The 12,926-nt window shown below is 43.5% G+C and overlaps 1 protein-coding gene across 17 annotated transcripts in view; it reads left to right on the forward strand.

Moving 5' to 3' along the window:
* Positions 1 to 12,926, forward strand: part of Pcnx1 (pecanex 1) — a 137,192-nt gene that overhangs the window by 100,669 nt on the left and 23,597 nt on the right. For all 17 annotated transcript variants that reach the window (XM_087553286.1, XM_087553285.1, XM_087553287.1 and 14 more), the window contains 8 exon segments: positions 518 to 627; positions 911 to 1,016; positions 3,521 to 3,613; positions 7,284 to 7,434; positions 9,232 to 9,373; positions 10,561 to 10,738; positions 11,399 to 11,507; positions 11,975 to 12,104. In XM_087553286.1, the coding sequence (XP_087409412.1) occupies positions 518 to 627; positions 911 to 1,016; positions 3,521 to 3,613; positions 7,284 to 7,434; positions 9,232 to 9,373; positions 10,561 to 10,738; positions 11,399 to 11,507; positions 11,975 to 12,104 (1,019 nt within the window).

Here is a 12,926-nt window from a genome sequence, read left to right on the forward strand (position 1 = left end):
TAACTCTGGTTTTAAAGACCTAAGGGTTGACGTACACAAGTGTGAAGAGGGAGGTAAAGTCAGTGCCAGCTGCACACTTAGCACTGCAGACCGTGCTACAGACGACGAGATGACGGCGCCAACCAGGAGGGGTCATTCCCAATATGAGTAAATGCCAGTACCAAAAGAGGCGCCGAGAGAAGGAAGCTGAAGCTTTCTTCAGACAAGAAAGTTAGGACCTGTCCCAGGTCTCCAGAGAAGAACTTTAATGTAGTGTGTGTGTACTTGAGAGGCAGAGGCAGGGTTAGGAGTTCAAACTCAGCTACAGCTACATAGCAAATTCGAGGTCAGCCTGAGCTACATGAGACCCTTTCTCAGATGAAGAAAAAAGGAAAAAAAGGAATCTAAATTCATTTGGAATAAAGTACAGTTCCTAATATAACTAAGACGTTATAAAATATTGATGTAAGAGGATTGATTATGTGTTAGGTTAATTAAAGGTTACAAGCGTCTTTTTCTCTGGATTTTTTTTCTTCAGGATTCCTGGGATGGCCAGCACATTCCGGTACTCTTCTCTGTTTTCTGTGGTTTGCTGGTGGCAGTATCGTATCACCTCAGCCGACAGAGCAGCGACCCATCTGTACTCTTGTAAGTGAAACCCGCTTCTGTTGAACATTTACGTTGGCGTTTCTAATGTCTAGACAGCTCCTCCCCTAGTGCCTGTCAAGTGTTTCAGCCTGCTCTGTCTGGGTTAAACATACATTAACTTTCAGTCATGCTGATTTGTTAGCTGAAAATGTATGTTGTTAAAGATTTCATTTTTACTTTTTTATTTTGTGTGTGTGTGTGTATGTGGTGTGTGTATGTGTATGCTGATTTATAGGCTTCATATATATTTTCTGCTAAAATACTTTATTTTTTCCAAACAAAGCTCTTTGATACAATCCAAGATTTTTCCAAAAACTGACGAGAAGAACCCAGAAGACCCTCTGTCTGAAGTGAAGGACCCACTGCCAGAGAAGCTTAGCAATTCCGTAGTAAGTGTAGCTTTCTAAACCATGACCGTACCTACGGCAGATGACTGTACTATATGACGGGTACTTTTGAAAGTTTTTAGTAATTGGGCAAAATAAGTGTTCTTAAATATAGTTCACATCTAGTTAAGTTTCCTTCATCCAAAAGTCCAGAATAATCTTGTCTAGACTGTAATACTTTCTGAGTCCTGATAACATCACACAGGGGAAGACTGCACACCTGGTCTCATGTGATCAGTCACAGTCAAAGCACAGGCTCCTTACAGTGCTGCCTCCTGTCACCTTCAGACTGTTAGCCACACATGGGAAATGAATATTGCTTTTTTATGCACACCTCATCTCCTCATAGTATGTCATGTTGTATATGGAAATAGTCTCACAGTCCCAAAGATCCACAGTCTCACATGCTCCTGGTCCCAAACAGTTTGGAAAGGAGATCATTAGCCTGCACGTGGGAAGTCCTGTCCTCACACGTGGTCTCAATATAGAAGAGTATGCCAAAGGGTTTCGTGTCCAGTAAAATTGTCATTCCGTTGGTCCTAGAAATGTGGGTCCTCCTCAGGGGAGGCAAAGCTCTGAACGGTGACTACAACAGTAGTCTCTCTCTAGCTTCACTTCACTCCCCATGCTTTCGGTTACTGGCAGTCAAATCCAGGCCAAAAGTATGAACTGGAAAATCCCAGAAATAAATAATCTGTAAGGTTTAAATCATACAGCACTCTGAGTAACAGGATGAAATGTTGCGTGTTCCACTCAGACGTAAAACATACCCTTGTTCAGGTTATCTGCTGTGTACACCACTACCATGCACTGAATAACCCGCTCCATTATCTGTGTAGTCAAGTACCGCCTGTAGTTTTAGGTATCCACGGAAACCATAGAACTTTACCCACGGGTGAGGGCAGAGTACTGTTTAGACTATTTAACATAAGTTAGATTGTTATTACTCCTGTTGATTGAAAAACAAGCAAACAAACAAACAAAGCCCTAAGTCATTTGCTTCATTTCTCAAGGGCAATTTAAAAAGTGTGTTTTGTGACCTGGAGAGATGGCTCAGCACTTAAGAGCACTACTGCTCTTCAGACAACCAGTGTTCCGTTCTCAGAATCCATATGACAGCTTGCAGTTACCTGTAACTCCAGTTCCAGGAGATCCAACCCCTCCAGGTTTCTGCAGGCATTGCAGACAAGTTGTAGACAGACGTGTGTACAGGCAAAACACTTGACCGCTTAAGTATGTATGAAACCTTAAAAATGAGGTTTCCATTTCAAAGGAAAGAGCAGTCTTCTAACTTACTGTTCTTACACACATGGGAAATGTGAGAGTATTTATTCCCAGTTCAGTTTAGTGACTCACAGTGTCTCTTCAGTAACTTGGAAAGTGAGTTCTAGTTATTCACACCTGTTTCGTAGGACAAAACACACTTCATTTTCTATTTTATTTTAGATTATTTTGTTGTTGTTGTGCTGGGCATTGAACCCAGGGTCTTAATGCTTGCAAGGCAAACACTTTACAATTGAAACTATATCCCTAGTCCCTTCATTTTACATTATTTATATCTGAATGATGAACTTACCTAAATATTAATTGAACATAGTGTCTATTTTCAGTAAACATGACTTCACAAATTCTTCAGTAAAGTAGAAGGAACAAACTACCTCAAGATAAAATTGAAGGAACTTCTCTTTTGACTTTAGTTTCTGTGTTTGTGTTAAGCATAATGGGATATTAAAAGTGGCTTATATGTCGGCTGATTAATAGGTGGCCAGGGAGAGCAAGAAGATCCTACTTTTTACTACAGAGTTGAGTATGCTTCCAAAAATTCAAAACCTGAAATGCTCCCAAATCTTCATTCAAAAAAAAAAAAAAAAAAAAAAAAAACCTTGGGTCTTTAGAGCATTTCTGTGTCTGGATTTTTACTTCAGGGATTCTCATCTAGCTGAGTTCACAAAAGTTCTCCAAAGGCTGAATGGTCTCCACAATTGGAAACGTTTTTGGTTCTCAGTTCAAATAAGTGATCCTTAACCCTGTGAAAACCATGCATATGAAGTGTGCACGCAGTTTCGATGCCTCAAGGTCGGCTCTTGTCTTTTTTGCCAATGAAAAAAGCAAAGTTTACTGACCAACGCGGGGAAATCTTCTAGCAACTTTGTTTACAGCAGGTTTACAGACAGGTTGTTTGGGTTCCTACCAGAGAAAGCCCAAGTGTGAGAGAACCGAGGAATAGGTTTATTCTACATAATTATTTTATATGAGAAGGCCCAAAAACTCGCTGAAGTGTATTGGTGCAAAATTATCTCTTAAACTTTACTGATTTGGAAAAGGGAGATTTTTTTAAATTGTATTTAAAGAAAAGCATGGTGGCATTTGGGAGGTGGAGGCAGGAGGATTGGGCAATAAGTGTGATCCTAACGATGTAACTGTTGGAGTCAGCCTGGACTACATGAGACCTTAGCTCAAAAACAAACAAGTGTGCCATTGTTTAATGATTGCCCTTTGTCCCACAGAGTGAGCGTTTACAGTCCGACCTGGTAGTGTGTGTCGTTATTGGTGTGCTGTATTTCGCCATCCATGTAAGCACAGTGTTCACAGCGTTGCAGGTAAGGAGTCCTCTGGTCTGGGTCAATAGAAAGTAATGTGTGACATTGTGAGACTGAAACATTTGGGTTTTGGTTTTGGTGTGTGTGTTTGTTTTTAGTAGTAAGTTTTATTCTTTCACAGTTTCATATGAATGTACTATGCATTCTTGTCATCCCTCCCCAACTTCCCTCCAGCCCTACCAGTCCTCCTGCAAACATCTTTTCCCTACTCATCATTGATTTTGTGTGTGATCAAACCAGAGCTAGGTTTGGAGCTAATTATAAGAGCCTGGTAGGTCTATCATGGGGTCACAGCTGAATACTGTGCCCCCTCCCTTCTGGAATCTTGGTTGCCACAGTTCAGTAGTGGTTGGGACCCGTGAGTCCTGTCCCCGACCCTAGCTGACTGTTAGGAGAGCCTGCCTTCTGTGGACTCACTGCTAGTGTACCCTGCTGCTGTGAGTCTGTGGTGCACCCTTCTTTGTCCTCTTGGTCACGTAGACTGACTGGTACAGCACGGGAAGCAAATAGAAGTGCAGACACTAAGAAGTCAGGGCATGGGGACCGTAGATAGCTGTCTGTCCTCTGGCCCTCATGATTTTTGTCCATCCTGTATGCATGATGTGTTTTTTTTTCTACTGAAGTACTCCAAAGCCTTCCTTGAATGCTGCTGGAGAAGTTGAGTCTTGTCATCCAGGCAGGTTGAGGGATGGGTGATCACCTCTGCTCGTCACGGGCAGTTCCACATGGGAAGTTCTTCTGTCTGAGCACCGCCCAGTCCCCTTGCTTCACATGAAGATCTTGTGACTACTCCAGTGTTTCCATATGGTGTCACTTCCTTTGGTCTCAAAGATACCTGAAAATGTTCCTTGTTCTACACATCTTTTCTTCTGCACTCTGGTCCCTGGTTCCTTTGGGGAGGTAATCCCGGGGTGTAACACTGCAGGATGACACTTTCACTCTTCAGCGTCTGAAAGGTCTCTCAAGGTCTTCTTGGTCCTTGTCTTCTGATGAGAAGTCCTGTGATTGTCCTGCCTGTCCTCTGGGCGTAGTGCTTCTTCCTCTGCGGCCCTCATCACCAGTAGAGGGTCATTTGATTAAAATGGACTGTATGTGCTTTTCCTTCATAGCTCAGGTTCACTTCTCTGATCCATACTTTACCCTAAGCTTGGAGACCCTGGGCTCTGAGTCTAGGATTTGTTTTGCTTTATCCTGTTCTCTCTGCTCCACCCACCTCAGTGACTCCAGTCACACGTGTCCTGTGGTTGCCTGATGCTGTTTATTTTGGTTCTTTTCCTCTGGGTTGATGTTGGGTCTGTTGTCTGTACATCACTAATCCTCTCTTCTGTACTGTCGTCTCTCATCAATCCCATTTAGAGTCCTTCTCATTTCATAATTTATGATTCTCATCTTTAGAAGTCTGTTGTGGCCATTTTTAAAATAGTGTATGCAGTGTTCTGGACATATGGATTTGGCTGTCACTTTGAAGAGCATCCTTATATCTTCAGATCCTAGCATCCGTATCCCTGTGGGTTGATTCTGATTGGCTGACTTTTTTGCCTTTACTTGGAGCTGTGCTGTCCTGATTCTCTGTACCTACAGATTTTTTTTCACAACTTCAGCTGCATATGCTTTGCTTCCCAACCCCTTACCTTCTAACTCCTCACCCCTCCACCCACCTCCTACCTCACAGATCTCTTGTGCATTCGTGTTTACTTGTTTTGCTTTGTGACCCACCAAGATTAACCAGGGCCATCAGTAGGACAGTGGGTTTGAAGCTACCCATTGGAGTGTAGTGGACTCAGCAGAATCTGTTGGCAGACGGCTGCTGAGAGGGACAGGGTAGACTAAATGTTGATAGGCTATGGCCCCTTGAGTTAACAGTCCTTCGGTTCTCTCATATTCATAGCCCTTCATCCGATTTTCCAATGCTTTCTTTCATTTTCCTTGCACACTGCTCCAAGTTTTAGATGGGTGGTGAAGTGACTTGTTTAGAGTTGGGCAAAATCTGTGGCTTGTTTTCTGCATTTTGGGCAGTCTCCAGTCTCTACATTCACACTGTTCATTGCAAAAGCAGACTTCCCTGATTCAGGCTCTTGTCTAAGGTATAAGCTGAGGTATTTAGAAGGCAGTTTGCTGCCATGTCAGCGTAGGTAACCACAGAAATACATTCCCTTCATGGGCCTGCTACCTCCTAGACTTGGGCTGCTAGTCAAGCCAACGGTACCAGACATTGGGTCAGCATAATCTCCCTGTGGTCTTGAGTGCATTCAGAGAGCCCTATGGAAAATTTTAAGTGGATGCCAACAATGGAAATTTGCCCTTTTAGATATTAAATTTTGTATTCCCAGAAGTACTTGAACATTGTCCTTAGATAGTCTTAATCCCTTAGCAGTTTGATCCCCTTGGGTCTTGGTTTTGGTTAAAGCAGTTGGTGGGACAGGGCCAAGTTTAGCAAGAGCACATGTGTGTCTCCTACAGGTAGGGAATGGCACCCTTAGGTGGGCCTCTGTTGGTGTGTATGAACCTTGAGCTTTCCCAGGTCAGCTTGTGGGGGTGCTCTCCCAGTCCTTTGAGAATCCTGTGTGCTTGGTTGTCCCTCCTATGGTTCTTCATAGTTCCTCGTGTGTGTGTGTGTGTGTGTGTGTGTGTGTGTGTGTGTGTGTGTGTGTGTGTGTGTGTGCTTCCCATTCCCATGATACTTGAACAACTGTCTACAGATCTCAAGGGTCTCCTCTGTAGTTTCCCTTAGGTTCACAGTCTTCTCTGATGAAGTCTGTCTGGCTGTCCTCCCAGTTCCTAGAGCACCCTCTCTTGGAACTGTGAGCAGGGCCAGCACAATCCCCTCCTTGGTTCCCTTACTTCTGGGCATAGGCTTATTTCTGTAAATCTTGCCTAATACAAACCACTGACTGGGTTGTGTGTTGTATTCAGTTTTGACTCTTCCCTATGGGAGGGTAAGTCACTGTTACGCCACTTAGCCAGAAGCTAAGGCTCACTTGATTATTTAATATTTTTATTAATGATATATTTTAATTAATAAATATTTAAATTAATTAATATTTTATTGTTTTTCTTCTTTTCAATTTGGACTTGAATTCTTGAACACTTAGAAATGAGATAAGGGCCAGTGTTCCTCAGGGAACAACTGGGCACTCGTTCATGTCTAAGGGGCCCCAGAGTTTTAGATATATGACTTTGGGTATTAATATTGGAAGAAATGGTGTTGCTTCCTCCTTCTGTGAATCTAATCATGAAGGACCTGCCTCTGGCAGCGCAGCATGCAAAGATAAAAGAGAAGAAGACCCTTCGTGCAGTTCCATTCGGCTCTTCCTCACGACTGGCCTAGCTCCTGTCTTTTATCTTCAGTCAGACACTTGCTCAGACAGTCGTGTAGAACATTCTTGGAGCAGGAAGCATTAGTTCTAGCCATTCTGATTGACTATAGTGTCAGACACCAAAGTAGTCACCATGTTTCAGATATGTGTAAGGGCAGTCAGGTAACATACGGTGGCTTAGACAGAAAAAAAAAAAAACCCTGCAAATACAGAGACAAACTGTTTGTTTTGGATTCTAAGATTAATTTTATTGTTCCTCATTATTGGGTGAAAAATGAAATCAAAAAAGTGGGAGCCCTGCATGAACCCGGTGGGGCTCCTCAGTTCCTCATACCCTGAACTCTTTGTTTCAGCCTGCTCTCAAGTACGTGCTGTACGCACTGGTTGGCTTTGTGGGGCTCGTAACCCATTATGTGTTGCCTCAAGTAAGGAAGCAGCTTCCGTGGCACTGCTTCTCCCGTCCTCTGCTGAAGACAGCCGAGCACAACCAGTATGAAGTCCGAAGTAAGTCTGTCTGTGACACCTTGGTCTTAGGGCTCACTGTTGCATGCCAGCATGTGAGTTAGGCCGACGGCATTGACTCACACTTTAGCTCATGTTTCTTGCAGTGGATTTGAAGCTTCTGCTTAGGTGTCTCCTGTAGGGCACTGTCTTTGCTAGAAGACCAGCGGCTGGGCTCCCAGGCCATCTGCCTGCTCTAACTCTGGCAGACCTGTCGCTGGTGTGTGTGTCTGCAGGTGACTTCTCTGTCTAGCAGTCCCCAATCTATTTTCTCCCTAATCAATATCCAGGCAATTCAGTCCCCATCCCAGTCCTCCACTTGAAGGAAGGAAGAAAAGCCTTTGTCCCTTTTGCCACAGGAGACACTGTCCCACTATAGGAACAGTAGTGAAGGCCCTTTCTGTAATCTCTGCTCAGATTTGGGATAAGGAGTGAAATGACAGGAGAGGAGATGGAGACCCGCCCATTCAGCCAGCTTCTCCCTTCCACTGTAAACTGTGACTCACTCTTCCTTGTCTGTTGGTCTTGTGACGGGCAATGCTACACACAACTGACAGAATTAACCATGCTTTCCCCCTTGGACTTGAGTGAGCTTCTGTAAAGAGGGTGACTCACCCGTCATCTGAGTAGGAGTTGATATTTCTGAAGAACACTGAAGCCTTTAAAACTGCAGCAGAGTTGACTCTCAGTCCTCACAGTGGGTCTCTGTGAGACTGACTGAAGCAGTGCGGTCCCAGTGCTGACCACAGCCTGGACCCTGAACACACATGCTAATGAGCAAGTGCGGGACGATGCTGTGAGACCTTCCTCAAAAGAAAGGGAACCTAAATGCCACTGTAAGGCCTGCTGTTGACTGGTTCTCGACGTCAGAAAAGTAGCCCAGAGTGACAGGCTCCAGTTCGTTTTCTATGATGAATCATTTCTATTTCTATCACTTTTCTATATAAATAGTACCAAATATATCTATTGTGTTTTTAAAATCAATAGTTTTATTGGTTGTGCAGTGCTTTATTTCAATCATTCTAAATTTTTACAGATTTTGAATTGCTGTAACATTTTTGACTTATTGAAAGTACTGAACTGTAGAACTGAACTGGGTTTTGGGGGTTTTTGTTTTTAATTTATACTGATGTTAGAAATGTAAAGACTGCCTGGCAGCATGGTGCACTGTTTTTAGATAGCCGAAGAGCTTGTTGCCTTAGCCACTGTCTGTCACTAGTGAAGAAAATGCCTTATAACCCGGGTGACTTGAGGCTATGCGTGTGTCCATCTATAGCATGGGCATCCCTAGTGTAAAGCCAGATGCTTTCACAGCACTTACTTATCTAGGATTGAGGCACAGCCCAGAACCTTTAGTAACTTTTTCTATATACAAATATAGAAAATGAGAAAAATTATAGTGAAAAATAAGATCTCAAGACATGAAAATTTTCCTGGAGATGCAGGTCCACAGTGAACAATCGTCTCCTGTGTGTTAAGGCCCTAGCCTGGCACATGGCTTCACACAACAGTTTATAAAAGTACAGTTACCCAAGTGTGAGTCATGTCTAGGTCAGAAACTGTGTGTGTGCATGTGTGCTTATGCACATGCGTGCGTGCGTGCGTGCGTGTGTGTATGCCTGTGTGTGTGCATATGTGCAATCACATAAAAGTTGACCATTGAAGTATGGTCTTCTTATGTTTTTGTACTCATGGCATTGAGCTAATTTGAGTCCTGAGTCCGTCCTCCCTTCTTCCCATGTGCCCGACTGCTTTAAGCACTGTATGAATTGTGATTTTCTGGACTTGTTGCCTCCTCAGATGCAGCCACCATGATGTGGTTCGAGAAACTTCATGTGTGGCTTCTTTTTGTGGAGAAGAATGTCATCTACCCACTGATTGTCCTCAATGAACTGAGCAGCAGTGCAGACACGATTGCTAGCCCAAAGAAACTAGACACAGAGTGAGTATGTCGTCCTCCGACCCACGTCCTTAGATTAGAACAGTAATGAGCAATGCCTACGTACTTGGGGAAGCATCGAGAACCATCAGTCAAACACTAAACACTGTTTCTGTCACGTGGCATCAGAAGAGGACTGCTCAGGTGAACAGGTCTTTGTCTTACCATGTTTGGGCATCACTGTATTTTTATTGTTCTTCTTTTTTTAAAGATTTATTTATTTGTTATATATAAGGACCCTGTAGCTGTCTTCAGACACCAGAAGAGGGCGTCCAGTCCCATTACACCCATTACACATGGAAGAGCAATCAGTGCTCTTAACCACTGAGCCATCTGGAGCCCAGAGGAATTGTGGCTGTTTCTGTCCCATTACAAATTATTGTCCTTGACCTTTTAATGTCAACCAGTATTTTCTGAGAGGGTGCTTGTGAGGTAAAGTGAGTTTGGGTGCCTGCTAGATGGCTCAGCAGGCAAAGGTTCCCTGCTACCAACCCTCGTGACATGAGCTCAGTCCCTGGGACCCACACAATGGAGGAAGAGAACCGACTCCAGCGAATTATTTTCTCACCTTCATACAGGATATGGCAAGTGTGTGCATGCACATGTGGATGCATTTGTGCAAAATAAATGAAAAAACATAATTTTAATATTTTAGGTAAAGTTGGTGTTTAATAGTAGATGGCAGTTTGGGAAGTGGCTGTTGTGTTCTGTGCACATCAGACCGTATAGGTGGTCATTAGCCCACGCGGTTATCCTCAGTCTTACTCAATAGCTTTAGTTCCACAGCAGGGAGTGTCAGTTTCAGAACTTTCCTAGCATGCTTGTTTGTGTAGAAGATAAAGATCATAGTGTGTATTGATAAACACTAAGTATTAGTGCCTTTTACTGTGTCATATGCTTACATAGAGAATACTGTTACTGCACATCTATTTCCTGAGACAAAGGGGTTACCACTGTGATCTCCTGAGTACTGGGAAACTCAGTGTTGACCTCTGGCTTACACACACACACACACACACACACACACACACACACACACACACACACGCACTGCTTCTGTACATCAATTCCAGAAGTCTGTCTGGTCTCTATCAAAAGCTTAGCGAGCACATGCTGACCGCTGACCTTGGGGTTGGCAGATGCTGGTGTTTGCCGTGCAAGCTGATGGGCTGTGCCTGTGTCTGCCACAGGTTGGGTGCCTTGATGATCACCGTCGCTGGCCTGAAGCTGCTGCGCTCCTCCTTCAGCAGCCCCACGTACCAGTACATCACTGTCATCTTCACTGTGCTCTTTTTCAAGTTTGACTATGAAGCCTTCTCAGAGACGATGCTGCTGGACCTCTTCTTCATGTCTATCCTGTTCAGCAAGGTAAGCGGTCTCCGTACATCTCCCTCTACAGAAACTCTTGGCTCGCCAACGTGCTTGGCAAGGTTTGTGCTGGTGTTACACTTGACTGCTGGCTGGAGGAATAGTCCTCCTCACCCAGCAGGTTTTTTTGGAGCATATTAAACCCAGGAAGCAGTACTTGTCATGTAGTTCATAAGAGCCAAAGTCAGATGAGGGAATCACTGTTCAATAGACAGTGGCCACTGTATGATAGTTTCTCCTGGTTCCTTGTGATGTTACATTTGGAACATATTTCCTCCAAAGCATGAAAGTTCAAGGAAAATGTGCCCTGGGATAAAGCACACGCATGCATTAGAGACACCTAGAGTTTCTGTTCAAGGACAGCAGTCCTGTTGCTTCTACCCCTCAGTTTGCCGGCAGTATAGTAATGCTGCGATTGGCCACAAGAGAGCATAGAACTCTCAGAAACACCAATCCATAAGCCCACGTCTACATTAAAACACATCTTCATATTAAATTGATGCCAGTGTTTTGGCAGTTGGTAAACCTTGTCTGGTTATGCGATGGTAAATGACTTCGGTGCCGTTTTCCTGTTAGGAAGAAGACACATTTACAGGCTGTTTGTCTTCTGGTTGAAGGACCTGCAGAGTTTTCCTGACAGCTTTTTCTTTCTTCTCACAGCTTTGGGAACTCCTCTATAAACTGCAGTTTGTGTACACCTACGTCGCTCCCTGGCAGATCACGTGGGGCTCTGCATTCCATGCCTTTGCTCAGCCCTTTGCGGTGCCCCGTATCCTTCAGTACAGTCTGTGGGAATGGCTAGTCATATCCTTGATGGGAGCGTCAGCCTACAGCAGACATGTCGGGGACTGCAGGCTGGCCGAGCTTGCAGGCTGGGAAGGCTACCTGTTCTGATTTAGTTTGTGCAACCCACAGACGAACCAAGCACAGGCCGAGGTTAAGGCTTTGTAAGAAGTAATGCTATTTTTAAACTTTATATTTAAAATGTAAGTATGATTGTTATTAAAGTCTAGGAACTTTTAATGCACTTGGAATGAATGAACAGAACATTTTCGCACCAGTCTTAATTACACTTCTGGGTGAAAGTCTCCACCCTCATGCCTCAGAAGTGCTCTAGTAACTAGGGGACTCAGACAGACTTTGCGCCCTGAGTGCATCATTCCAAGGCTGACGTGTGCCTTTTCCCTCTTTCCCTCTTCTGTCTGTTGTGTGTGTTCCTTAACCGTTGCCGCATAGACTCAGCTATGCTGTTCGTTCAGGCGGTGGTGTCGGCCTTGTTCTCGACCCCTCTAAACCCCTTCCTGGGGAGCGCCATATTCATCACCTCATATGTTAGGCCTGTCAAGTTCTGGGAGAGAGACTACAAGTGAGTGAATGGAGCACACAGAAGCCAGATTCTGTCTGCTTTACAGGGAAGAACAATCAACGACATCATATAAAAATTTTTTTGATCATAATTTGTTTGATAAAATAGTTTTTGCTAAAAATTTACATTTTTAAAAATTGAAGATTATATAAATAGAGTTGAGAAAATTAATCTTTATTTTCTCAATTATTTGTGTGATTGTTAAAGTATAAACCTAATTATACCCCTGCTTTTTTTTTTTTTTTTTTTTTTTTTTGCAATGACATGTCTTGGAGGTAGGCCGCATCAATAGCATTGTGACTTTATGTAATCGGGTGTCGCACCATTGTAAGGGCTGTGGTGTGGTAAAGCATGTCTTCCTCAGAAATGTCATAGAATTGTATTTCTAGAGCTGAGCTTCTACAGATTCCTTTGCCTTTTCAAGAAAGAAAGTTTCTGGTAACTTCATCTAAGCACTGTTCTCCTTTGTGCATGAGATTCATTGACCAGCTGTTTAATCCAGTGCTCAGAACAGTCTGAGTAAGGGGACACAAACGTCAATGTGTGTGTTAACGTGTTGATCTGCTGGTGCCTTTCCCTACACTGCTAAGCAGTGACATTTTTATTCAGGAAAATAATGGTCTCGACTTTGACACAGTGAGCTAGCTTGTACACTTGACATCTCTACTTGGCCCTCATCTAAAACTACATGGTGTTTCTGACATTGGTAAATTTCTCTTTTTTTTTTTTTTTTCAGTTACTACTGTACTTTATTGTGTTCAACCAAATCACCATGTTACAAAAATAGCAAGCTGCCATAATAAAAAATAAGGCTCCTCTATC

This window comes from Rattus norvegicus, chromosome 6 (genome assembly GCF_021556685.1).
Source record: "Rattus norvegicus strain SHRSP/BbbUtx chromosome 6, alternate assembly SHRSP_T2T, whole genome shotgun sequence".
NCBI classification, from domain to species: domain Eukaryota; kingdom Metazoa; phylum Chordata; class Mammalia; order Rodentia; family Muridae; genus Rattus; species Rattus norvegicus.